At 42.5% G+C, this 27763-nt stretch overlaps 1 protein-coding gene across 2 annotated transcripts in view; it reads left to right on the forward strand.

Moving 5' to 3' along the window:
* The first annotated feature begins 8683 nt into the window (after window positions 1–8683).
* iqgap2 (IQ motif containing GTPase activating protein 2) overlaps window positions 8684–27763 on the forward strand; it is a 289641-nt gene continuing 270561 nt past the window's right edge. Inside the window, exon 1 of one of the 2 annotated variants that reach the window (XM_063049287.1) lies at window positions 8684–8836. In XM_063049287.1, the coding sequence (XP_062905357.1) occupies window positions 8794–8836 (43 nt within the window). In that variant the 5' untranslated portion in view covers window positions 8684–8793. Of the gene's footprint in view, window positions 8837–9845; window positions 9953–27763 lie in introns of those variants that run through there. The other variant, XM_063049288.1, reaches the window with a different exon arrangement.

Here is a 27763-nt window from a genome sequence, read left to right on the forward strand (position 1 = left end):
CCTCCCCCTCTCCTGGTTTCACCTCTCACCTGCCAGCTTGTACTCCTTCACCCCCCCACCTTCTTATGCCGGCTTCTTCCCCCCTTGCTTTCCAGTCCTGATGAAGAGTCCAGGCCCAAAATATTGACTGTTCATTACCCACCATAGACACTGCCTGACCTTGCTGTCTTCTTCCAGCATTTTGTGTGTGTGTGTGTGTCTGTGTCTATGTGTGAGTGTGTGAGTGTGAGTGTGCGTGTGTGCGTGTGTGTGTGTGTGTGTGTGTGTGTGTGTGTGTGCGTGTGTGTTTTGCTCAAGATTTCTAGCATCTGCAGAATCCCTTGTGTTCTCAATTGTAATTGTTTGGTTTATTCCACATTCTACCCGATCCTGGCATGATTAGCTTTTATGATTCATGAGATTATTAACACACCACATGATGCACATTTATACCTGAAGGCAGCAGCTGTTTTTCCCCCTTCATGCTAGCTGTAGATCGTTAATTGCACACTTTGAATGCCAGTCCTTTTTATGTATTATTCTTATAATTGCTTCTTTCTTCCTTTTTTAATAAACCTCCTGGAGACACTAATTGCCAACAGGAAGTACTCTTTTTGTATCATGAAAACAGCATATATAAGCTCTTAATGGGAAGAATTGATATGATATTTGATCACAAGAACATAATAGCTAACTCTAATCCTGTCTCTTGATGCTACGCGCCCACTTTATTCTGTGTAAAGCATTAGATAGTAATTGGAATGGAATCTTCCCTCTAGCCTAAGGGCATGGAAGGGAACCCACTTTCATCACTGCCATAAATGATAATCGGCAAATTTATCACAGACCTCAGATTTTTCCGTGAGACCCCAATTTTTAAAGCGACACCTGTGCGAATCCCTGCAGCACCTGGCTGCCCCTGTGATCTCTGTCCCTCAGTCAGAACATCCTTTAAGGGGGTGAATGCTCTCACGGTGGCCAGGTCCTGTTACTGTACTTGGTAGGGCTTTGAAAACCGGTGCCAATTAACTGGCGGGAGTGTTCAAGAACGCCTTTAGTCAGGCACTGCTGCAGTCGGAGGTCCCAACCTGCTTCAGGAGGGTGACAATCGGTGCCCAACTGGACGGGTGAACTTCCTCAACAACTATCACCCAGTGGCACCAATAGAACATAGAATATAGAAAATCTACAGCACGTTACATCACACAACACAATGCTGTGCCAACCACGTAACCTACTCTAGAAGTTGCCTAGAATTTCCCAAAAGCATAGTCCTCTATTTTTTTCAGCTCCACGTATGTAAGAGTCTTTTAAGAGACCTGGCATGATCGGTAGAGTCTCATATCTACTGTGATGAAGTGCTTTGAGACATTGTTCATGGCCAGAATCAACTCCTGCCTAAGCAAAGACCTGGACCTGCTGCAATTTGCCTATCGCCACAATAGGTCTGCAGTGGATGCAATCTCACTATATTTCCACTCGGCCTTGGATCACCTGGACAATAGTAATACCTACGCCAGGCTGCTGTTTATTGATATAGCGCAGCGTTCAACACAATCGTACCCTCAGTTCTAATCGACAAGCTCCAAAACCTGAGCATCTGTACCTCCCTCTGCAACTGGATCCTCGACTTCTTCACCAGGAGACTACAGTCTGTGTGTCTCGGAAATAACGTCTCCTTCTCACTGACAGTCAATAGTGGTGCACCTCAGGATGTGTGCTTAGCCCACTGCTCTACTCTCTGTACACCCACAACTGTGTGGCTATGCACAGCTCAAATGACAGCAAGTTTGCAGATGACACAACTATTACTGGCAGAATTTCAGATGGTGACAAGGAGGCATACAGGACCGAGATAGATCAGTTAGTTCAGAGGTGACACAGCAACAACTTTGCACTCAACAACAGTAAAACCAAGGAGGGAGAAGTCAAGGGAATACATGGAACTTCTTATTAAGGGATCAGCAGTGGAAAGGGTGAGCAGTTTCAAGTTCCTGACTGTCAACATCTCTGAGGACCTATCTTGGGACCAAGATATTGATGTAATTACAAAGAAGACACAACGGCAGCTATATTTCATCAAGAGTTTGAGGAGAATCGGTATGTCACAAAAGTCATTTGCAAATTTCTGCAGATGCACTGTGGAGAGCATTCTAAGTGGTTGCATCATCATCTGGTACGGAGAGGCCACCGCACAGAATCGGAAAAGGCTGCAGTAAGCTGTGAACTCAGCCGGCTCCACCATGGACCTGAGACTCCATAGGATCCAGGAAACCATCATTCAGTGCCTCACCTAGGAGATGCCCTCTTCTCATTGCTACCATCAAGGAGGAGGTACAGGAGCCTGCAGACACACACTCAATGTTTCAGGAGCAGCTTCTTTCCATCCATCAGCTTTCTGAATGGACAGTGAATCTGTGAACACTACGTCACTATTTTTCCTCCATTTTTTTGCACTAGGTATTTGATTTATTTATTGTACATTCCTCTTATTGTAATTTATAGTTTTTATTATCACGTATTGCAATGAACTGGTGCCACAAGACAAGACATTTCACGTCATATGCCCAGTGTTAGCAAACCGGATAATGATTCTAGTTAGACCAAGGTGTGAGAGTAAACTATAAAGCTCCTGCTATACGTCATATAATGCAGAAGAGAGTATTGGGCTCATCCCTCCGAATGTCTCACTGCCGGTGACTAGTGGTGCTCCACAGGGGTCATTGTTAGGATCACTTCTTTTCACATAATATGTCAAGGATTTGGATGAATGAATTGAGAGTTCTGTGGCCAGGTTTGCCAACTATATGAAGATAGGTGGAGGGGCAGGTAGTGTTCAGGAAGCAGGGAGTCTGCAGATGGACTTAGACAGATTAGGAGACTGGTCAAAGAAGTGACAGATGGAATATAGTGTAGGGAAGTGGGTGGTCTTTCAATTTAGAAGAAAGAATAAAGGCAAAGACTATTTTCTAAATGGGGAGAAAATTCAAAAAATCAAAGATCAGAATCAGAATCAGGTTTATTATCACCAGCATGTGCAATAATAACAGGGTTGTCATGATGGGAGATTTCAATTTCCCCAATATCGATTGGCATCTCCCTAGTGCAAGGGGTTTCGATGGGGTGGAGTTTGTTAGATGTGTTCAGGAAGGTTTCCTGACACAATACAAGAGGAGAGGCTGTACTTGATCTGGTATTGGGAAATGAACCTGATCAGGTCTCAGATCTCTCAGTGGGAGAGTATTTTGGAGATAGTGATCGCAATCCTATCTCCTTTACTATAGCATTAGAGAGGGATAGGAGCAGACAAGCGAAGAAAAAGTTTAATTGGAGTAAGGGGAATGTGAAGCTACCAGGCGGGAACTTGGAAGTATAAACTGGGAACAGATGTTCTCAGGGAAATGTACGGCAGAAATGTGGCAAATGTTCAGGGGATATTTGTGTGGCATTCTGCATAGGTACGTTCCAATGAGACAGGGAAAGGACGATAGGGTACAGGATCCGTGGTGTACAAAGGCTGTTGAAAATCTAGTCAAAAAGAAAAGAAAAGCTTATGAATGGTTCAAAAAACTAGGTAATGATAGAGATCTAGAATATTATAAGGCTAGCAGGAAGGAGATTAAGAATGAAATTAGGAGAGCCAGGAGGGTTTGGCGAGCAGGATTCAGGAAAACCCCAAGGCATTCTACAAGGATGTGAAGAGCAAGAGGATAAGACGTGCAAGAATAGGACTAATCAAGTGTGAAAGTGGAAAAGTGTGTATGGAACTGGAGGAGGTAGCGGAGGTACTTGGTGAATACTTTGCTTCAGTATTCACTACGGAAAAAGGATGTTGGCGATTGTAGAGATGATTTATAGCAGACTGAAAGCTTGAGCATATAGACATTAAGAAAGAGGATGTGCTGGAGCTTATGGAAAGCCTCAAGTTAGATAAGTCACGGGGACTGGACGAGATATACCACAGGCTACTGTGGGAAGCAAGGGAGGAGATTGCTGAGCCTCTGGTAATGATCTTTGCATCATCAATGGGGACGGGAGAGGTTACGGAGGACTGGAGGGTTGCGGATGCTGTTCCCTTATTCAAGAAAGGCAGTAGAGATCGCCCAGGAAATTATAGACAAGTGAGTTTTACTTCAGTGGTTGGTAAGTTGATGGAGAAGATCCTGAGATGAAGGATTTACAAATATTTGGAGAGGCATAATATGATTATGAATAGTCAGCATGCCTTTGTCAAAGGCAGTTTGTGTCTTACGAGCTTGATTGAATTTTTTGAGATTGTGACTAAACACATTGATGAAGGTAGAGCAGTAGATGTAGTGTATATGGATTTCAGCAAGGCATTTGATAAGGTACCCCATGCAAGGCTTATTGAGAAGGTAAGGAAGCATGGGATCCAGGGGCACCTTGCTTTGTGGATCCAGAAGTGGCTTGCCTACAGAAGGCAAAGTGTGGTCCTAGGCGGGTCATATTCTGCATGGAAGTCGGTGACCAGTGGTGTGTCTCGGGGATCTGTTCTGGGAGTCCTTCTCTACATGATTTTTATAAATGACCTGGATGAGGAAGTGGAAGGATGGGTTAGTAAATTTGCGAATGACACAAAGATTGGGGGTGTTGTGGATAGTGTAGAGGGCCATCAGAGGTTGCAGCAGGTCATCGATAGGATGAAAAACTGGGCTGAGAGGTGGCAGATGGAGTTCAACCCAGATACGTGTGAGGTGGTTCATTTTGGTAGGTCAAATATGATGGCAGAATATAGTATTAATGGTAAGATGCTTGGCAGTGTGGAGGATCAGAGGGATCTTGGAGTCCAAGTTCATAGGACACTCAAAGCTGCTGTGCAGCTTGACTGTGGTTAAGAAGGCAAGCAGTGAATTGGCCTTCATCAACCGTGGGATGTAGTTCAAGCGCTGAGAGGTAATGTTACAGCCATATAGGACCCTGGTCAGACCCCACTTGGAGTACTGTGCTCAATTCTGGTCACCTCACTACAAGGTCGTGGAAACCGTAGAAAACGTGCAGAGGAGATTTACAAGGATGTTGCCTGGATTGGGGAGCATGCCTTATGAGAATAGGTTGAGTGAACTTGGCCTCTTCTCCTTGGAGCGGCGGAGGATGAGAGGTGACCTGATAGAGGTGTATAAGATGATGAGAGGCATTGATTGTGTGGATAGTCAGAGGCTTTTTCCCAGGGCTGAAATGGCTGCCACAAGAAGACACAGGTTTAAGGTGTGGGGAGTAGGTACAGAGGAGATGTCAGGGGTAAGTTTTTTACGCAGAGAGTGGTGAGTGTGTGGAATGGGCTGCCGGCAACGATGGTGGAGGTGGATACGATAGGGTCTTTTTTCTGAGGCACCATTCCTGGAAGATATCTTGGAGACTAATACCCAAGATGGAGCTGACTAATTTTACAACTTTCCATAGCTTCTTTTGATCCTGTGCAATAGCACCCCCCCACCCCCTCCCCGTACCAGACAGTGATGCAGTCTGTCAGAATGCTCTCCATGGTACATCTATAGAAGTTTTCAAGTGTTTTAGGTGACAAACATAATCTCTTCAAACTCCTGATGAAATATGGCCACTGTCTTACCTTTCTTAAAGCTGCATCAATAATATTGGGACCAGATTAGATCCCCAGAGATCTTGACACCCGAGAACTTGAAACTGCTCACTTTCTCCACTTCTGATCCCTCTATGGATTGGTTTGTATTCCCTCATCTTACACTTCCTGAAGTCCACAATCAGCTCTTTTGTCTTGCTGACGCTGAGTGCAAGGTTGGTATACTTTGCTCCCGTATACCCTCTCATCTCCATTGGAGATTCTACCGACAATGGTTGTATCATCAGCAAATTTATAGATGGCATTTGAGCTATACTTAGCCACACAGTCATGGGTATAGAGGAAGTACAGCAGTGGGCTAAGCACACATACCTGAGGTGCGCCAGTGTCGATCGTCAGTGAGGAGGTGCAGAGGGACTTGGGAGTCCTAGTGTGAGATTCCCTGAAGGTTACCTTGCAGGTTGAGTCAGTGGTAAGAAAGGCCTATGCAATGTTAGCATTCACTTAAAGAGGACTAGAATATAAAAGCAAGGATGTATGCTGAGACTTTGTAAGGCATTGGTCATACTGTACTTGGAGTACTGTGAGCAGTTTTCAATCACTTATTTGAGAAGGTTTGCTGGCATTGGAGAGAGTCCAGAGGAGGTTTACTGGAATGATTCAGGGAATGAAAGGGCTAATGTATTAGATGCGTTTGATGGTTCAGGTCTTGTATTCACTGGAGTTTAGAAGAATGAGAGGGGATCTCATTAAAACCTATGGAATATTGAAAGGCCTAGACAGATGGATCTGGAGAAGATGTTCTCTCTTGTGGAAGAGTCTAGGACCAGAGGTCACAGCCTCAGGATAAGGGGATGTTCATTTACAACAGAATTGAGAAAGAATTTATTTAGCCAGAGTTTAATGAATCTGTGGAATTTATTGCTGCACATGACTGTGGAAGTCAAGCCATTGGATATATTTAAAGCAGAGTTTGATATATTTTTGATAAGTCAGGACATGAAAGATTTGGGGAAGAAAATTAGGGGAATGAATCAGCCATGATAGAATGGTGGTGCTGACTTGATGGGTGGAATGGCCTAATTTTGGTCCTATGCCCTAATCTGTGGAGATCCCCACCACCCAGGCCATGCTCTCTTCTTGTTGCTGCCATCAGGTAGAAGGTGCAGGAGCCTCAGGACTCACACCACCCAGTTTAAGAACAGTTACTACCCCACAGCCATCAGGCTCTTGAACAAAGGGGATAACCAAACTCACTTGCTGATCCATTGAGACATTCCCACAACCACTGATCTCACTTTATGGACGCTTTATCTTGTTATCTCACATTCTCATTATTTATTGCTATTTATTTATATTTGCATTTGCACAGTTTGTTGTCTTCTGCACTTTAGTAGATCCTTCGTTGATCCTGCCGTAGTTACTATTCTATAGGTTTGCTGAGTATGCCCGCAGAAAAGGAATCTCAGGATTCTCTATGGTGCCATATATGTACTTTGATAATAACATTTACTTTGAACGAACTTTTAACTTTGGTCTTGTTCCTAGAGTTGCTGGTCAGAGTACTCGTATCTGTAGCACAAGAACAAAAACATGACAGAATATTGATATCCCAGGGAGGACTGGGATTTGAAGGAGCAAGTGTTGGCATTCTCAAGGACAGTCTCCAGACAACAGAGACCATTCTAGGTGGTAGTGCTACCAAAAGAACCTTGAGAAGCTGTTGAAGTGAATTTTGTATGTGGTTTACTTCACCTATCGCACACCATTGTCAGAGTGAGTGCTAGGTGAGAGATGGGTTCAGACAAGCAGGGTACTTTGTCCAGAATGATGTGGAACTGCTTAAATTCCATTGGATAAACACTCTTCCAGGCAAGTTGTAAGTCTACACTTACCTGACTTGAGTCTTTTGGATTGTTGAATGGTTTGGGGCCTCAGGAGTTGAGTTACTTGCTGCAGAACATCCAGTCTCTGCTTAAGACGCTGGTCAAATTGTGGATTAAAAATCTGATTTACATGTAATTTGCATTTGTGTATCATTTTTTTAAATTTACAAAGTAGCATGCTCTGAATGTACAGCAATCTGACCACCTGAACATGATCTTTGAATACTTTCAGATATATACAGCATAGTACACCTGGGAAACATGCATGAATAGTACTAATTGAACACAGTAATTAAGCATTTCCGTAACTTACCAATATTATCACAGGTTCTTTAATGTTTCTATCATACTTTTGGTTTGGTTTGGATAGTTTCTATTTATAGTTTTATTAGTATTTCACAGAATTAGTTATTTAAAAAAAAAACTCCTTCAAGGGATGCATCAAGCTTTGGTCAAAACCAGCAATGATATCAAATGCATGTTTAACCAAAACCCTCTGGCATCATTTTCATTTTCATTCAGGTGCCGGCCGATTCCTCTTTCCATATCATTTCTACCTGTATATTTGTCTCCTTGCTCTTCTCTCACCTCTGTAGATCATTGTCAAGCACTTCCTGCAGACTACTCCCACTTCTCCATATCCCTCTAAACTATTTATATCCATCTACCTGTCTACAATGCCTTTATAAATACTGCAATTGTACCCATGACACGAGGGGTATGAAAAATTTGTTCCTGATGTCACCTTTAAATCTTTCCCCTTTCAATTTGAAACCTGTGCCCTCTGGTTTGGGACACTCTGCTATACTGGGAAGGAGACCTTTCATCCTTTCCTGCCTGCTCCTTCACCTGTCACCCCTCTTCTGTTTTCCACATCCCTCCTTTCCCATCGTCACTTCTTCACCCCCTTTTCTCTCTCATAGCCCTCATCCTCTCTTTCATTCCAACTGCCACTTTCTTCCCTCCCCCAACACCCCATTACCCCTTCCCTGCATATCCTCCCCCTCCCACCCCATCGGGGACTTTGCTTGTATGGATTTTCCAATAACACGACTAGGAGAATCTGGAACACCACGCTGGACTTCCCTGTGGGTCCTAGAGGCCACAAAGTGTAAATGTTAGCGGCGCGACCCAGGGCACTTTGTGAACGGGGCTCTGGTCGGCGGCCGAGTGTACGTCCAGCTGGAGGTGCCGGAACCCAATCCGGGGCCCCGGCGCGGTGCGGCCGGAGAGAGGCGCTCGCCGCCGCGGTATAACGGGGCGCCGGGAACGCTGAGTTCGCCAGTCAGTGAGCGGACGCGGGGGGAAGAGGGAGGTATTGTGGCACACGCGTGTCTACATTTGTACAACACGGAGCTCGCAGCGACCATCATGTACGAGGAAAACGCGGCTCTGCACAGACCCCGCTATGGATGTGAGTAAGGGGGAGGCAGTCACTGGGGGCTGTGGAGGCAGCGCCCTGGGGTAACAGATGGCGAGACTCCCGCTGCCATTCAGTACCGAACCGCGCTGCTTTACATTCACCACACGCGACTTTTGAACAAGTCTGCATTAACTTTTTGTTGCAGAAAAGAAATAGAAAGATGCGCGATAACGATTGTAACATCACTCGCGCGTTTCTCCTAAGCCCGTGGTGTTAAAATCTCATTCAGTTGACTGTGTTTGCAGCTGTCTGATTATTTTGAATGCGTTTAAGAAGACTACGTGTCTTCAAATTTCCGGTTGACTTTTACTGAAATTTCTTCTCTGTTTCAACAGTTCTGCACTCTCTCCCTAACTTTAACCGGTGCACCTTCAGTGTCCCGTATTATATAGTTTTATATTTTTAAAATTGGATTTTAAAAGTGTATTTTGGCTTTTTGCAATTTCCAACAGTTGTGAGCGCTGAAGTCACTCGTTTGGTGTGTGGAATTGGGTCAGAGGCGAGAGCTGGCGGGGAGGGTAAGCGGATTCAACCCTCCTGTGTGCAGGCGGAGATCACAGGGCGATCTATTGACACAGGGGCAGGGTACAGCTCGGAGGGGAACCTTTCTTTTAAGTTTCACGTTGGCCACATGTTGGTACTTGTAGTTTTGTGCTATCGACACTACAAGTTTGTGGCTTCTGATGTGCACTAACGTGGGCGATATAGCTGTTGATGAGTTTTGTAGGTGCCATTGTGAAACCGAAAAGAAACTCCCTTTTATTAACATACACAGCACAAAATCATCCTTAATGCTTTCCTTGTCATCATTTCCTGTGGTATTAAGCGATGGACTGCTGTTTTCCCACGCTTTGAGTGATAAACCGGGCCCTTGCTTTCAATGCTAGCCAAACGTTTGTAGAGAGGTTGTACACAATAGGTGTAGACGTGTATGGTAAGGGTTAAATAGGAAGGTAGACCTATTAGCTGAACACTCATCTAAAGTGTTATTTGCTTAGGCAGTTAAAACTAGGTACGTAATTACGATTACATTTGCTTTACAAGCTTTAGACTTTACTCTCAAGGAGGCCGATTTTAGCACGATGAATTCTCCTGTTAATTCACATTGTAAGTTGATAATTTCGGACGTCTTTTCTTGTTCTGAGTAAAGTGTGGATAATTCGCATGATATGAATTAATCTGATGAAATTTATAGTCATTACTTATGGCTGTTTTGCCCCGGACATGGACTTGTGTCATGATTTGTGGGGAAATTATGGAAAGGCCGACATACTTGCTACTTTTCTGACGAGTAAATGTTTGTATTTACGGGACAAACCATTTTGACCTCAGTTTGAAGTTTCAAAAGGTCATTGTGATTTTTCTGTGGTAATACAGAAAACTTTTCATTGTGATTTTTAACCAATAATTGCACTTATAAAACAATCTTTTTTAAAAAATGCGTCGTGCAGAACTTGGTGTCGGACTTGGGCGTGGAATCAAGGGTGACACGCTTGCAGTTTGGTTTTATGGGTTCTGATATGACCGATCAGGCTAATGCTTCTGCAGGTGGTACCTAACAGAGCAGGTGGACAAGAGGGTAGTTTGTGAGATGGTGCCCTCTTTATGTTGGGTTTCTGTATTCCCAATGCACGGACTTGTTTTGTGTCATTCCGCATATTCCTTCTCTTTGAGAGGTTGTGATCCAGGGATTTCCAAGAAGGCTTTCTTCTGTATTTTCCTCTTTTTCTCTCTCTATATAGCAGCCTCTTCCCTGGATATAACTCAATAGTGTATCATCGGCTCCTCGGCATACACTCACTGGCCACTTCATTAGGTACAGGAGTGTACCCAGTAGAATAGCCACAGGACTGAAACCCAATGTGGTCGTCTACTGCTGTGGCTCATCCACTTCAAAGGTTTGACATGCATTTAAAGATGCTCTTCTGCACACCCCTGTTGTAATGTGTGGTTATTAGAGTTACTGTCACTTTCCTGTCGTCTGGAACCAATCTGGCCATTTTCCACTGACCTCTCTCATCAACAAGGCATTTTCATCCACAGAACCTTCTCACTGGATTTTTTTTTTCACGCCATTCTCTGCGAACTTTAGAGTCGGGGTTCCCAATCTATGGACCCTTACTATTAACCGAGGTATTCCTGGGCTCCCTGAACTCCTCCTGTAGAGACTTGTACATGAAAATCCCAGGTGATCAGCAGTTTCTGAGATACTCAAAGCACCCTGCCTGGCATGAATAATCATTCCACAATCAAAGTCATTTGAATCACATTTCTTCCCCATTCTGATGTTTGATCTGAACAACAAAAAAACTTCTAGACCATGTCATTTGTTGCTTGCCATGTGATTGGCTGATTAGAGTTTGCATTAATGAGCAGGTGTACCTTAAAGTGGCTACTGACTGTGTGTATTGCATGGTCTGCCTAATGCAGCTGACTACAATAAAGAGCAACACACACAAAATGCTGGAGGAACTCAACAGATCTGGTAGCATCTATGGAAATGAATAAACAATCGATGATTTGGGCTGAGACCCTTCTTCAGGACTTATTAAGGCTTCCTTGTTAGTGATGTTGGCCTGGGAATGGACACCATCATGATTAACTTGACCATCCAGTGGATTAGGAGGTTTTTGCAGAGATGGCATTGATGGAGTTTTTCGAGTCCATGTTTCTGAAGCATACTTGAGTAAAACAGTGTTGACAGAAACCTGGGGTGTGATGGTTTTGAATGTTAAAATTTGACTTTTAAGATTGGAGGGTGAATTTAAAATACTGGTTATAGATGACCTTGTTACATGGTAGCTGTGGATAAAATAACATGAGGAATTTTGAGTCATTAAGCAATTGACAGTAGATTTGGTCGATTAACTGAGCAGATTATGCAAATAACGTGGCCGATGATGTAAATTGCTTGAATAATTATATCATTGTGGGAAGAATTGAATGAATGTGAACTATTCTGGGCACAATTTATACCAGTATTTACCTGCCTATATCCATATTTCCTTTCTTGTCCATGGCACAATATTTGCTAGCTCATCTCACCAGTCTTTTGGGACCTCACTAGAAGTTCCAAATGACACAGATCTTTGACAAAGGCCCAGCTATCTCCTCACTTGCTTCTTTTAATACTCTGAGATAGGTGTCAGGGCCTGGGGATTTGCTACCTTTGTGTTTTTCACAAGACCCAGCACTACCTCCACCTTCATCTCAAAATATCCCAGCACATTACCATACCCTGCTCTGCCTTCAGTGTCCTTCAAATCCTTCTCCTTGGTAAATGTCAATGCAATGGGCTCAGCTACTTGCTCTGGCTTCAAGCACATGCCCTCCTTTTTCCTGGTAGACCTACACTCTCCTTAGTTATTCTATTTTTTTCCCCATAAGATCTGAATTATTCTTCAATCTATACCAGTTTACATTTTATGTGCAAGTGTTCAGTAGGCAGATATTGGATAACAAAACTCTTCAGTGCTGTAATTGTGGGTGAAGACCTAAAATTTGGTTTTGAGTAGGCTGATTTATGCTATGATTTTTATTTGGCTGCTGAACTAAATAAGGAGAAGAAAAATCAGTGTTAACTGTCAATGCCATTCTTGTAAAGATTTGTGAAATACCATGCCTGGATTCCTCTCAATAATCCTATGGGAATAAATGCAACTTGAATGGGCCATGGTAATTTACTCCAGCATGGTGGTAATTCCTCGGGGAAGCCCAAGGCGGGCGATAACTGAAACACAAGATTGCCTAAACCTATTTTACATCAAATGTTGCTTGTCATTGGTTGCAGTGTCCTTGGCTGAAAGCATCTGAGTTCAGCATTAACATTGCATGACGTGGATCATTTGCAATAATGGCTGATATTCAGAAACAATGTTCGCATTGTGTGCAGATCACCTGCACTCCTCCAGGGTTATATTGTCTTTGTCAAGACTAGAACAAAGTCCTGTCAGGAACATGATGTTTGCTTATATATATCTAAAATGCCTCAAGTTCTCTTGATCTCCCAGGCATTAAGTTCCAATTTCCAGCTCAGTGAAGACTCACTTCAGGTCAAATAGAGAATTGCTGACTGGTTGCTGGTCTTCTCAGAAATAGACAGAATGGGGGATTTAGTGGAGTTCTGTTTGCAATTCATTTGGTTGCTTGAAAATTGGTATTTGGGACTAGAGCTCTCTTCCCTCTTGCACTGCAAAAGCAAATAAATTTGATTTGTAGTCATTTTGCTCCTGAACACTGGAGCTGAGATTGCTAAGGTACCAACCTTAGTTTTCCAACAAACAAGTTTGTAATTGACTTTCACTTATTTCTGCATTGCAGGGTGTTTGGTGATAATAGTGAGTCATTAATTATTATGTTAATGAAAGAAAAGTTTCAGATTAGAACTGAAAATGATTACGCAAATTACTATTGTTTCTATGCGTATTTTTTGACTATATGACTGTAAGTTCAGCCTTTATGAACTGGGGAAACTTTTTAACTTGGTAGAATGTTATTCTTGATTGTGGATGTTTGGTTGGTAGCTTGGCTATCCAGTGATCTCTTGAAGCCTGATAGAGTTTGCATTAGGTGCTTGCTATTAACACTGGCCTATCTGAAGCTGGTATCTGAATGCTAGACTTGCTTAGATGTGTATTGATTCGCCTGTTAACGAAGTTGGAAATCTGCCATTTGATTTGAGAGGCGGATGGAAATTTTAAATATGCTGATGTTTAGATACACTTGTCAATTTTCAAAACTGTTTGTGAACCTATTGAAATCATCAGAGTTCTTCAGCACAAGGATGTTCTGCTTTAAGGATATTTTGAATTTAATTCTTTGGAGATATTTTGAAGTTGATATCTAGCCATTTGTTAAAACTGTACATGATACTTATCTCTTTGCCTTGACTGACTTGAATAAGGAATCTGAAGTTCCTGGTGTAACAACTATTATTGAAAACTGGCTAATTGATTTACTAAGAGGGTTGTGAATGTTGTCTACATGGACTTTAGCAAGGCCTTTGATAAGATTACACATGTGAGGCTGGTCAAAAAAGTTCAGTCACTTGGCGTTCAGGATGAGGTAGTAAATAGGATTAGACATTGGCTTCATGGAATAAGTTACAGATGGTTGCTTCCCTGACTGGAGGCCTGTGACTAGTGGTGTTTCGCAGGGATTGATGCTGTGTCCATTGTTATTTGTGATTAATATCAATGATCTAGATGGTAATGTAGCTAACTGGATGAGCAAATTTGTGGATGACACCAGGACTGGGGGTGTAGCGGATAGCAAAGAAGGTTATCAAAGCATGCAGTGAGATCTGGACCAGCTCTAAAATTGGGCTGAAAAATGGCAGATGGAATTTAACGCAGACAAATATAGGGTGTTTCTCTTTTGGAGGACCAACCAGGGTAGGTCTTGCATGGGTGAGCAGCAGGGCACTGAGGAGTCTGATAGACAGAGTGATCTGAAAAATACAGATCCTTAACTCCTTGAAAGAGGTGTCACAGGTCGATAAAGTTGTAAAGAAAACTTTTGACTGAGTTGTAGGGAAAGGCTGAATAGGTTAGAACTTTGTTCCCTGAAACATAGAAGACTGAGGGGAAATTTGACAGAGGTATGCAGAATTATGAGTGGTATAGAAAGGATAAATGCAAACAGTCATTGGATGAACCTTTCCAAATTTCTCTCAAATGTTGAAATTGACCCCACATCCACCACTTGCACTAACTAGAGGTCATAGGTTAAGGATGAAAGGTGAAATGTTCAAGGGGACTCTTCTCACTCAAGAGGGTTGTGAATGAGAAATGAGCTGCCAGTGCAAGTGATGGAAGTGGGGTCAATTTCAACATTTAAGAGGTATTTGGAAAGGTTCATGCATGGGAAAAATATGGAGGGCTATGGTTTTAGGAACTTGGCAGATTAATGGTTCAGCACAGACTAGATGGGCCAAAAGGCCTGTTCTGTGCTGTAGTGTTCTATGACTTCAACACTGTATAACTATAGTCATTTGGGACTGTTGGTCCTGATATTTCACAAAGTGGTGTTGAGATCTGCTTGTGTATAACACTAAAAAAGACCTAATCAAAGCCAATCAGAATTTGAGCTCAAGTACTTGTCATTTTCTCCTAATTCAACCATTGCCAAAAATATAACTTTCTTAAACATGCTGGTGTGTTGATGATCTCATTGAGGATGAAGTACCAAATACTGATTTGAGAATGGAAGAGGCAAGCAAGAATACCAAGCAAATCATCTGACCTAGTTTAAATTCAACTAGACAGGAGTGGCACAGTCTTATCAGATCAAAAGCCAAGAGTATTATCAGAACATGCAAAAAAGATCTGTTCCCTTGGGACTGATTTAGATACTAGGCTTAAAAGTGGAGCAATATGCACCACAAAATTAAGTCTGGCAGTATTCTTGTGCATTGATGCATAGACACCATCTTGAGTTGGACATGCGCATTTGTTAGAGAATTACCTTGGATTACTAGTCTGATTAGTAACACTTCCTTGACTTCATAGAGTGCTGTTTCAAATTGACCTTGGATGCCTCATGTCAAATGTTTGATGTTTGAATCTTGAAAGGGTGTATATGGGTGTTCCATGTTCTATAGATGTATTAACTATGGTCGTGGAAGAGATTAGAGACCAAAGTGAAAATGAACTAGCTGAAGCAGGATGGAAGCCTGAAGAACTTAAAACCCCTGCATTAGTATTTATGAAGGAAAATGATGCGTCCAAAAATACTTGATGTGACTGAATGAAGGAAGTATACAATGATGCTAGTATTTATTAACAGTTTCAGATTATTTTTCTGATAACGCATAGATTGGAGAGTGGCACGTGTAACTCTACTATTTGAAAAAGGAAGAGGAACTGCAGGCTTTACCCTTTACCCTGTAACCTATTGTCTGTCTTGTGTTCATCAGTTATCTGTAATTTTGCAGATACCTGGTGAAACACTAAAGGTATTTACAGTAAACCATTTACCTATCAGCATAGCTTTAGATGTGGGAGGAGCCCCATTCAGCTTTAAGGAGAAAACGTAAATTCCCCACTGGTAAGGCTGGAGTCAGGATCAAATCCTCATCGCTGGAAATGTGAGAATGCAGGATAATCCTCTCTAAAGAATGAGACTACACTGTGCACTCTCCTTATCTAAGCAAGGATGCATTTAATATGCAGGGAATTCTATGCAGACTCATCGGGGCAAATTCTTGGAAAAGTGTGACTGCTGTGTGAGGAGAGGTTAGATCAACTGGGTTTGTATTTCACTTGAACAAGTTCAAAGTATGTATATGTCACCATATACTGCCCTGAGATTCGTTTTCTTGCAGGCATTCACAGTAGAACAAAGAAATATAATAGAATCAATGATAAGCTACACACAAAAATTGAAAAACAGCCTATGTGCAAAAGAAGTCAAACTGCAAATACAAACTAATAAAAATAATACTGTAAACATGAATTGTAGAGTTCTTGAAATGAGTCCATAGGTTGAGGAATCAGTTCAGTGTTGGGGTGAATGAAGTTATCCACTCTGGTTCAGGAGCCTGATGGTTGAAGGGTAAAAACAGTTCCTGAACCTGGTGATGTTTCTCTTTCCCAACGGCAGTAGTGAGAAGGGAGCATGGCCTGGATCGTGGGGGATAGTAGTAGTTGAAACATGGAACATTCTGACAGATGCAGGGCAGATGTTTCTTCTGTCTGGGCTTTCTGAGGTGAGGGATCGCTGTCTCGAGTTACAGGTCCACAGACTTAAGACTGAAGTGAGAAAGTTTTTCACTTGGGAGATGTGAACCTGTGGAATTCACAATCAATGATTTTGAAGAAAGAATTAAATACATTTTGAGATGCAAATATCTTTACTGGATGCAGACAAAGAGTTGAGCTATGGTAATGAGATAACTGACTCTTCCTATATTATAAACACGAGGAAGTCTGCAGATGCTGGAAATCCAAAGCACCGCACAAAATGCTGGAGGAACTCAGCAGGCCAGGCAGCATCCACCAGGCGTCACCTGTTACTCTAGCTATTCTCTTTCCCTCCTCCCCCCACCTTTTTATTCTGGCGTCTTCCCCCTTCGTTTCTAGTTCTGAAGAAAGGTCTCAGCCCAAAATTGAGACTGTTTATTCATTTCCCACAGATGCTGCCTGAGCTGTTGTGTTCCTCCAGCCTTTTGTGTGCCTTACTATATTTCTATGTATGCTGCTGAAAGTATTAAAGATAAACACTTCTGAAGGTCCTGGTCGAAATCTTTCAGTCTGCTTTAGATACGTGGGTGATGTCACCTATCAAGATTTTTTGTGACTTGAAGATTATTCAATAATTTCAAACTTCATGGACACCTTTGCTAATATCCCATTGAAAGTTTGAGGGTGATTATGAATTGCTGGAAGAGCTCAGTGAGTCAGGCAGCATCTGTTGAATGCTCCTCTGGCAATTTTTGTTTTGCTCCAGATTCCAGCATCTCCAGTCTCTAATTGACAGAGTTATTTTCACCTCTCTTGAATAAGAGTGCTTCCTTACCAGATCTTGCAGCCCAGACTCTTGGTTTTTTTCTCTGTGTTTATATTATATGCCTGGGCCTATTTCACAACACGAAGTCCACATCAAAGCTTCAGTAATCTGAAAGTGTTTGGGCAACCACTCTTGTGCATTTCTCCTCCACTGCTGCAACCCCACAAAATTGTTACTGAGCATTCTGTAGCACACTTGAGAACTAATAAAGTTTCCTACTTAAAATCATGTGAGGTTAGAGTGGTCACTGCTGCAGTCCTTTATTGAAGGATCTTGGCCAGAAACATCGACTGTTCATTCTCTCCATAGATACTGCCCGACCTGCTGTGTTTCTCCTGCATTTTGTGTGTGATGCTCTGGATTTCCAGCATCTGCAAAATCTCTTGTGTATTTTTTTTAAATTGAGACCCTGAATTCTCTCTATTTGAGAGACAGTGGATTGTTTCACATAAAGGTTTCATAAGTTGTAATATTTATTTTGGAGGCAAGTTTGGTTGTGAAGAGGACATTTGTCACTCTGTAAAGCCATTGTCTCGCTGAAATTTCTACAGACTCTGTTCTCACCCAGGGCCTGTTCACTCCTCAAGCAGTGAGGACCTTCACGCCCGGTGTTACACACCTCATCCAACTTGGATTAAGCACAGTGTCATACCTTCATTCAGCATGGAAACTGACTTTTATCCTTTTTGAACAAGATTCCCATCTCAACTGGTATAAAGTCAGAAGCAATTCAATACCAACAGACCTGTGTTATGAGCCCGATGAGCCTTTTAAGGTATCATGGGCACAAGTCCATTCCGTTGAGACTTTCTGCTAGAAATACCTAATGAGTAAAAGCTAGATTGCAGAAAAAATATAGACATATGTTTGAGCAACCTTCATTGTTACTGAATTATGTGCATCGTTTAAGGTTTCAATTGAATCAGTGGTCAATTCATAATGTACCAGCTTATTGCATGATGGAAGACTACAATCATGCTAACACCATCTGGAATCATATTAGAATCTCAGATCACAGATTGAATGGAGATGATGTATTTATGTTGTGTGAGTATGCAGCATGTACAGTATATACAGAAGTCTGTGTAGAAGTTTTGAAGACTAATCTTACAAAAAAAATTGCATGTTATGGTGTGGTTTCAGAGGGAATATAGTGAAAAGAAAGAAACTGTTTTCAAGATTGGTGCCAGCTCCTATTCCCACGTGTTAGATTTTGTGCAAGTATGCAGACCTTCCCTGGGGTGGGTCTATTTACTTTGGCTCTAATTTGAGGCTTATAGATTAGCCATAATAGGTTGTATTTAGAAGATTAAATATTGCATCCAAATATACATGATTATGGGTTATGGTTCTTTTTTTTTGAGAATAATTTAATTTAGAATGATTTTCTTCATCTGTATTCTAGTGTTTAAATGTTCTTAAAAGTTGCCCTCAGGAGCTGTGAGACAAACAGATGTAGAAAAATGTATTTGATTTATGTGCATGATTTATAGTGGCTTCCTGTGTTTCCTGCAAGTTTCATTTGTAGTTTAACTAGATAAGTAAATTTTTTTCACATAAGGATCTGAGCAGTTAATGTGGGGGAGGGGAGGGATGACAGTGGAGGCTGACTCCTGTTGTTTGATGTCAACACATGGCCATTTCTCTGCTGAAGTTACTGGATAGAATTTGGAAAGCTTTCTGGATGCTACTAAGTGTGATGTTGGGAGTGGAGATTTAAAAAAAACGTGCACAAGGAAGCACAACTAGAAGAAAGTTTGATAATAGTGAATCATGGAGGCTCGGAAGGAAAAGTATTAGTCAGACTGCTAATGGGTGAGATGTGTGTGGTCAAGACATTGTACACTGGAGACCAGACATGTTGGATGGTTTGTTGTAGGTGAGGGCCGATGTAATTAAAACGGAAGACAAGAACATTTTTTTGTACTTCTGGGAGGGAGGGTAGGAGATTGGTTAGGATGTAACAAGTAGAATGGATGTGGTCAGGGTATCCATTAACTGTAAAGCAGGAAATCTGTGTTGGGGAGGTTTCTGTTATGGGAAATGGGATTGTTTAAATCTTTCCTTTCAATCCAGTTGTCTCATCTACTTCTGCAAGTCCTCTGATACCCTTCCAAAAACATGGTTCACGGATCATGGTTTCTTTGTTCTACAGCATTCATCTCCTTTTAGCTTTGGGCATGTAACCTCTACACCTCATCCCCCTTATCCTTTGCATTGAATGGAGCTAAACTGTTTCGGTTCCAGAGTTGGCAGCTTTGCTCCCATTTTGAGTATTTTACTGTACAGCAACTTGTTTCCATTAACAGATGAGTTGGTAACAAAGGTTTGGCAAAAGAACCAAAGGGGGACTAGAATTATTTTGAAGCAGTATGTTGCAATCTGGAGAGAATTGCCTTAAAAGACTTGTAGAAGTAAATTCAATAATAGTTTTACAAAGAAATAGAAGAAACAGGATCAGGAATAGGCCATTCAGTCCCTTGTGCCTCCTTAGCTATTCACTAAAATCATTTTTACCTCAGTACCACTTTCCTGTGCAGAAACCATATTCCTTTAATGTAATAAAATCTCTCATTCTTATGAATGTACTCAGCAACCTTGCCTGTATGGCCCTCTAAGATTTAAAAAGAATCCCAAACTTCACCAGCTGACTGAAAGAATTTGTGATGATCTCTGCTGATCCCTTATTTTGCGATTTTTTTTTTTGACACCCAGGGTAGAGGCAAGGATGCCCTTAGCTATCAAAACTTGTAATTTTCTAATATATTACTTCTAATTTCAAAAGCCCAGCCTGCTTAACTCTCCATCCTACAAAGTATTCTGCTAAACCTTTCTCATGTGCTCCCCATTGTAAAGAGTATTCTTGAAATATCTGAGAGAATGCCGGGGGGAGGGGTATGATGGAGTCTTCATTGAGGCAGTAAGGAGTTAGGCAGAAACCATAGAGGGGAGGGTGATTCCTGTGAAGAGCTGAGCTGTGTCCATATCTTCAGCGGTTTCTTGCAGTCACAGGCAGAGCAGTTGCCATACTAAGCCATTGTGCATTGAGATAGAATGCTTTCTATGATGCATCAATTGAAAATTGGGAAGGATCAACAGGGCCAGGATAGGCTAGTGTTCACTCCTTGGAACTTGAAGCTCTCAACCTCAACAACATTGATGTAGACAGGAACATGTGCACTGTCCCCCTTTGTGAAGTCAATGACCAGCTCTTGTGTTTTGCTGACATTGAGGGAAAGGCGGTTGTCATGATACAAACCCTTACTTTCCCCTTACTGGTTTTTCACCTGGAACCTACCAGCCTTCTCCTTCCCACCCTCCCCCCACCTTCTTTATAGGGCCTCTGCCCTTTCCCTCTACAGTCCTGACGAAGGGTTCCGGCCCGAAACGTCGACTCATCGTTTCAACGGATGCTGCCCGACCTGCTGAGTTCCTCCAGCGTGTTGCGAGTGTCACAAGGCTCTCGTTCCTTCCAGTACTCTGGCTCATTATTATTTGAAGTGCAGCTCACTGCAGTGGTATTAATTGCAAGTTTGTAGATGGCGTTTGAGCATAATCAGACCACACGGTCATGAGTACACAGAGAGTAGAGTAGGGGACTGATGATGCAACCCTGTGGAGCACCAGTGTTTAGAATAATTGTAATCGAGGTGTTGCTGCTTATCCATGCTGATTGTGGTCTGTTAGTTAGGAAGTCAAGGATGCAGTTGCAGAGAAGACTTGACTCCCAGGGTCTGAGGTTTGGTGACGAGTTTGCTTGGGATAGTAGTATTGAAGGCAGAACAGTAGTCGACAAACTATAGTTTGACATAGATGTCTTCGCCGTTCGAATGCTCCAGAGATCACTAGTTTACTGGCTGCATTTAACGTACTGTAGTATGGTTACCTTTCGACTGGGGTCTTTATTAATTAGAACTGGGGTTGAATTTGACATATTACTTTGATCTGTGTAATTTGTAGCTGAGTGTTTTAAATGTCATATGTAATGATTAGTTCACTATAGTAGCAACCCAGTCCCTGAAGATATTAAATCTCAATAGCAATCAGATAATTTAAACTTGCAGATTAGATGTGGAGTTAAAACGTTTGGTTTTTACTACATTCATTATTAATATTATTTTGTTCACTGGTTCTTTCAGATAGCCCCCAAAGTGAAACGGCAAGCTGAGTTGTTTTAGGACAATTAAGAATGGACAATAAATACCACCCATACTTTTAGAAAAGGCATGGAATTAGTGCAGTGAATTTGGGTCCCTTTGTAGACTCTGATGTAACTGTTTATTTCAAACCCTTGGGGGTGGGGGGAACAAGTAAAACCAAAGTATGGTTAAGATGGGCGATGAAAATTTTATGATGGCAAGGATGTGACATCTTGGGTTAAGAGATTTGCTAGAATTCCTTGTGAATGGAAGGCCAGCAATTGTGCATTTAGGTACTTGAAATTGTCATTGCCAAGTTCCTTCAGTGACCTCTGTTGAGAATGGTCACGAATAGCATTGTAATGGAAAATAGTTGGTATGCTCTGGATAAAATTAATAGTCAATCATCTGTCAACTGATAGAAACCATTGACAATTAGTGAGAACAGGCAATTGTTGTGGGAGAGGAGCTTTCATGCAAAGATATTTGAATATGCATTGATATATTGTTGCAATTGGTAGAAATTATGCGATTCCTCTTTGTGAAGGGAGGGGCCATCAGCATCGTGGGGCTTTTTTGGATGAACACTGGGGTGGTAAATTGCATGACTCTTTCACAGTTCTAGTAACTGTTCGATATTGATCTGTATTGCTGTCTGTGCAGAGTTTCTGTGTTCTCCCAGTGAACTGTGTGAGTTTACAGTGGGTGGTCTGGTTTCATCTCGTGTCCCAATGATGTGTTAATTGGTAGGTTAATAGGCCATTATAAATTGCCCCTAGTTTGGGTGGGTGTTTAAAATCGGGGCATCAGTGGGGAATGTTGTGAGTATGTGCGACAGAATAATTCTTGAAACCTCATCAATTTTTGAATAACTCCTACAGTTAGAGCTCCCTGGCCACTTTTACCAGATGTTCTCTGTCATAGTGAAATCAGTCATAGAAACCATATGAAGAAAAAATGGGACCCTTTCAGCCCACTTTGTTGAAGCCAATTACAATGCCAGTTTCTGCAAATCCCATTGGTCAATCCTTCAACTCTGCTTCCCATTCCCATTGGGATATATCCATACATGGCCTCCTCTATTGCCATGATGAGGCTAAACTCAGGTTGGAGGAGCAACACCTCATATGCCATCTAGGTAGTCTCCAGCCCCTTGGTATGAACATAGAATTCTCCAACTTTCGGTAATTCCCTCCCCCTCCCTTCCCCTATCTCTAGTTCACACTGCCCCCTTCCCCAGCTACCCATCACCTCCCTCATGGTTCCGCCTCCTTCTACTACCCATTGTGTTTTCCCCATTCTTTCTTCACCTTTCCTGCCAATCACCTCCCTGCTTCCCCTCCCCCACCCCTTCATCTTTCCCCTTACTGGTTTTTCACCTGGAACCTACCAGCTTTCTCCTTCCCACCCTCCCCCCACCTTCTTTATAGGGTCTCTGCCCCTTCCCTCCACAGTCCTGACAAAAGGTTCCGGCCCGAAACGTCGACTCATCTTTTCCACGGATGCTGTCCGACCTGCTGAGTTCCTCCAGTGTGTTGTGAGTGTTGTTTTGTCCCCAGCACCTGCAGAGTATTTCGTGTTTACCATTAGTCAGTGTTATCCTTCTATATTCCATCCAAGTACCTTTTAAACAGTACACCTTCTTTAGCAGTTTGTTCCAGATATTCACAAGCCACTGTGTGGGGAAAAACATCAGATCTCTTAAATTTCTCCCCTATCATTTTAAATCGGTGCCTTTTATTTTTCTCTGCTGTTGAGTTGGGAAAGAGATTCCAGTCATGCTACTTCTAGTGAGAATAAACCAATCTATCCAGTCTGTCCTTTCAACTGCATCCTTCTACTGAAGACAACATTCTGGTGAATCTCTCTACACTGTAGTCTTTGTACCCATATTTACCTATTTGCCCTGATCAATTTTCTTAGTTACCCCCTCAAAAAATCCTCTCAATTTGTGAACTCAGCCTTTGCCTTTCCAAGTGAATGAATGTGCATTAAATCAGCTTCAGCACCTTCACTATAAGGCTCCCTAGCCTGTAGTTTCCACATTTATCCCAGCTTGCCTTTTCCAATGAGGGGACAACATAAACTATCCCCTAGTCTTCTCAGTACCTCATCCATGGCTAACCAAGGTGCAAAGTATAAGAGGTCCAGATATGATCTTCAGAAAGCCATCTCACAGGCGAGTTGGCAAATCTGAGCTAAATCTGAATCAATCAAAGATGATTGAATGGTATTGCCTCTTATCAAGTGATCTGGGGGACAACAGGGCTGCACATCCAGATGAGGTCAAGGCCTTCTATACTCGCTTTGGCTGCCAAGACATGGAGGAACCTTTACGAACTCCAATATGAGAGCATCCTTCAGGAGGGTGAACCCACAGAGTCCTTCCAGCCCAGATAGGCTAGTTTTCTGAGTACTAAAGACCTTTGCTGGTCAATTGGCTGAAGTGTTGACCGATACCTTTAATCTCTCACGTTGGCAGTCTGAGGTACCCACAAGCTTCCAGCAATCTTCAATTATACCAATACCTAAGAAGAACATCGTAACCTTCCTCAATGACTACCACCCAATAGCACTGGTATGCACTGTGATAAAGTGCTTTGAGATGTTTGTGATGAAGCACATCAACTGCTGCCTGAGCAGCAAATTGGATCTGCTTCAGTTTGCCTCCTAGCACAACAGGTCCACAGCAGATGCCATCTCTTTGGCTCTTCACTCAACCCTGGAACATCTGGACTGCAAAGAAGCATTCTAAAGGATGCTCTTTATCGACTAAAGCTCGGCATTCAATACTATCATCTCCTCAAAACTAATCAATAATCTTCAAGACCTTGGCCTCTACCTCTTTGTGCAATTGGATGCTTGATTTCCTCACTTGCAAACCCCAGTCCATTAGGACTGGCACCAGGATCTCCAGGTGCACCACAAAGACTGTGTATTTAACCTCTTGCTCTAGGCACTTTACACTTGTGACTGTGTGGCTAAGCACAGCTCTAATGTCATATTCAAGTTTGCTAATGACACCACTGTCGTAAGCCAAACCAAAGCTGGTGGTGAATCAGCATATAGGAGGTTGAAAATCTGGCTGAGTGGTGCCACAACTACAGCCTCTCACTCAACGTCAGCAAGACCAAGGAACTGATCATTGACTTCAGGAGCAGGAAGCCCAGAGATCCATGGGCCAGTCCTGATCAGGGGATCAGAGGTGGAGAGGGTCAGCAACTTTGAATTCTTCTGTTATCATTTCAGAGGATCTGTTCTGGGCTCAGCACGCAAGTGAAATTACAAAGAAAGCATGGCAGCACCTCTGCTTTAAGAGTTTATAAAGATTTGGCATGTCATCTAAACCTTCTAGAGATGTGGGGTAAGAGTGTATTGACTGGTTGTATCACAGTCTGCTATGGAAACAGCACAACTTATGAATGGTAAATCCTACAAAAAAATTGTGGATATGCCCCAATCCATTGTGGGTAGAGGCCCTGCCAACATGGAGCACTGTTGCAGGAACCAGCATCTATCATTAGAGGCCCCTCTTCTCCCCCCCCCCCCCACCCACCTAGGACATGCTCTCATCTCGCTACTGCCATTAGGAAGAAGGTACAGGAGCCTTGGGACTCTCACCAGCATGTTCAGGGAAGGTTATTATCCCTACACCTTACTGGGGATAACTGCACTCAACTTTACATGCTACATCAATGAACTGTAACCACAACCTTTGGACTCACTTTCAAGGACTCTTAATCTCATGTTCTCTATTATTGCTTTTTTTTTGTATTTGCAGCGTTTGTTGTCTTCTGTATATTGGTTGTTTGTCTGCCCTGTTGGCCGTGGTCCTCCATTGATTCTATTATCATTCTCGGATTTACTGAGTATGCCCTCAACAAAATGAATCTCGAGGTTGTATATGGAGACGTAAATGTACTATGTACTTTGTACTTTGAAGTTTGAAGAATGTCTGTTGGAGTCCCAGCAATCTCTGCTCTTGGCTTCTTGTGAATAGATCCTGTCACGTCCTGAGGATTTAACCACTCTAATGTGCATCAATATTTTCTGTACTTTCTCCTTCCTGATGCACACAACTCTAACCCTTCCTGAACTCTCCAGCCTCCCTAGTGAATACTGACAAGTATTTATTCAAGTCCTTGCTTATATCCCCTTGCTCCACACGCAAATTGCCCCTTTTATCCCTGTGGTGACCTTTTTTTTCTTTTGCCACCCTCATCTAAATTTAAAAAACTTAACGTTCACCTTAATCTCAGTTAAGCAATGGCATTTCATGACCTCTTCTTTTTATTTTTAAACTCCCTCAGTTCTACCCCCCCCATATTCCCTATAAACATCAGAGAACTCAATCAATACCACTTTCCTGTACCTGACAAGTACTTTCTTCTTTTTCCTTCTGTCAATTGTTAATTAAGTTTCTCCAAACGTGTCATCTTTGGTTCCTGGAACACGTTGATTGTGAGCACTTGCATGTCACATAACTGTTTCAAAAAATCCTTTTGGTTACATTTTACAAATCCCACTAAGTCTCTTACATTTAGGTGATCCCTGATCATACTGGGGAAGGTTTTAAAAAAACCCTATTGCTAAAGCTTTATTACTTTATACCCTTCTACAACGTGCCTGTGTATCTATTCTTATTCACTGTGAATATTGAGAGGCCTATAGTACAATCCAATCAAAGTGATCACCCCTTGACCTACATATTCTCGTTGGACAATCCCTCCAGGAACCATGCCTGAGTGGTGTGGAATGCTGGCCCTGATGAGCATGCCAACACCTCCGTACTGAATAACTTGCTCCACAACACCTCAGTACTCAATAACTTGTGGCCTTGGTAAGACCACACCTGAAGTATTTCATGGAGTTTGATCTCTTTGTCTAATGAAAAAATGCATTTGACTTGGTGGGAGCGCAATAAAGGTTTGCCAGATGATTCCTGGGATGGTCAGACTCAAATGGACAATATTGGGTTTACTATCTACTCCGAATCTCATCTCTGATTTCAGAAGAATGAGGGGTGAAAAGAAAGCAGTTTGTCTGTATTAATTTGATTTGTTGAGTCAACATGTAGTTCAAAGTAGATTTTTATATACACCTGAGATTTATTTTTTTTGCAGAAATTTGAAGGAAAAATATTAAAATTAAAGTACCAAATGATTAGTGAGTTATTTCTCAACCAAGAGAAAATCCACAGATGCTGGAAATCAAAGTAACACACACAAAGTGCTGGAGGAACTCAGGTCAGGCAGCACCTATGGAAAAGAATAAGGAGTTGATGTTTTGGGCTGAGACCATTCATCGGGACTGGAAAAAGGAGAGGAGTCACAGTAAGAAGGTGGAGGGAGAGGAGGAGGAAGTACAAGGTATTGGGTGAAGGATGAAACTGGAAGAGGGGAGGGGTGAAGTAAAGAACTGGGAGGCTGATTAGTGAAAGAGGTAAACGGCTGGAGAAGGGGGAGAGCACAGAAGGCCATGCAAGGAAAAGAAGGGAGAGGAGCAGCAAAGGCAGGTGAGGGAGATGAAAGTAAGGGTCTTTCTCTCCTCCAGCATCAATGTTGCCCTCACCCACATCTCTTCCATTTCACACCCATCTTCCCTTACCCCATCCACCCAACAGGGATCGGGTTCCTCTTGATCTCACCTACCACCTCCCAAGCCTACGCGTCCAGCACATACTTCTCTGTAAGTTCCGCCATTCCCACCACCAAGCATATCTTTCCCCATCCCACTCTTTCTGCATTCCACAGGGATCACATCCTTTCTGTTTTGTCCCTCCTCCTCACTGAGCTCCCTCCTGGTACTTATCCTTGCACGCTGAACAAGTGTCACACCTGCCTCTACACCTCGTTATTAATTCTCAGGGACCCAGACAGTCCTTCCAGATGAGGTGACACTTCACCTGTGAATCTGTTGGGATAATTTACTGGATCTGGTGTTCCCGGTGTGGCCTCCTGAATTTTGGTGAGACCTGACTTAGATTGGGAGACCGTTTCACAGAGCTCTTATGCTCTGTCCACCAGAAATCTTGGGATCTCCCAGAGGCCACCCATTTCAATTCTACTTCTCATTCCCACTCCAACATGACAGTCCATGGCTGCCTCTACTCTTGCGACAAGGCTACACTCAGGCTGGAGGAGCAATACCTCGTATTCATTCTGGGTAGCCTCCAACCTGATGGCATGATCAATGATTTCTTGAACCTCTGGTAATTGCCCTCACTCCCCATTCCCATTTCCCTCTCTCACTTTATCTCCTTACCAGCCCA

Source organism: Mobula hypostoma, chromosome 5, assembly GCF_963921235.1.
Source record: "Mobula hypostoma chromosome 5, sMobHyp1.1, whole genome shotgun sequence".
In the NCBI taxonomy this organism is placed as follows: domain Eukaryota; kingdom Metazoa; phylum Chordata; class Chondrichthyes; order Myliobatiformes; family Myliobatidae; genus Mobula; species Mobula hypostoma.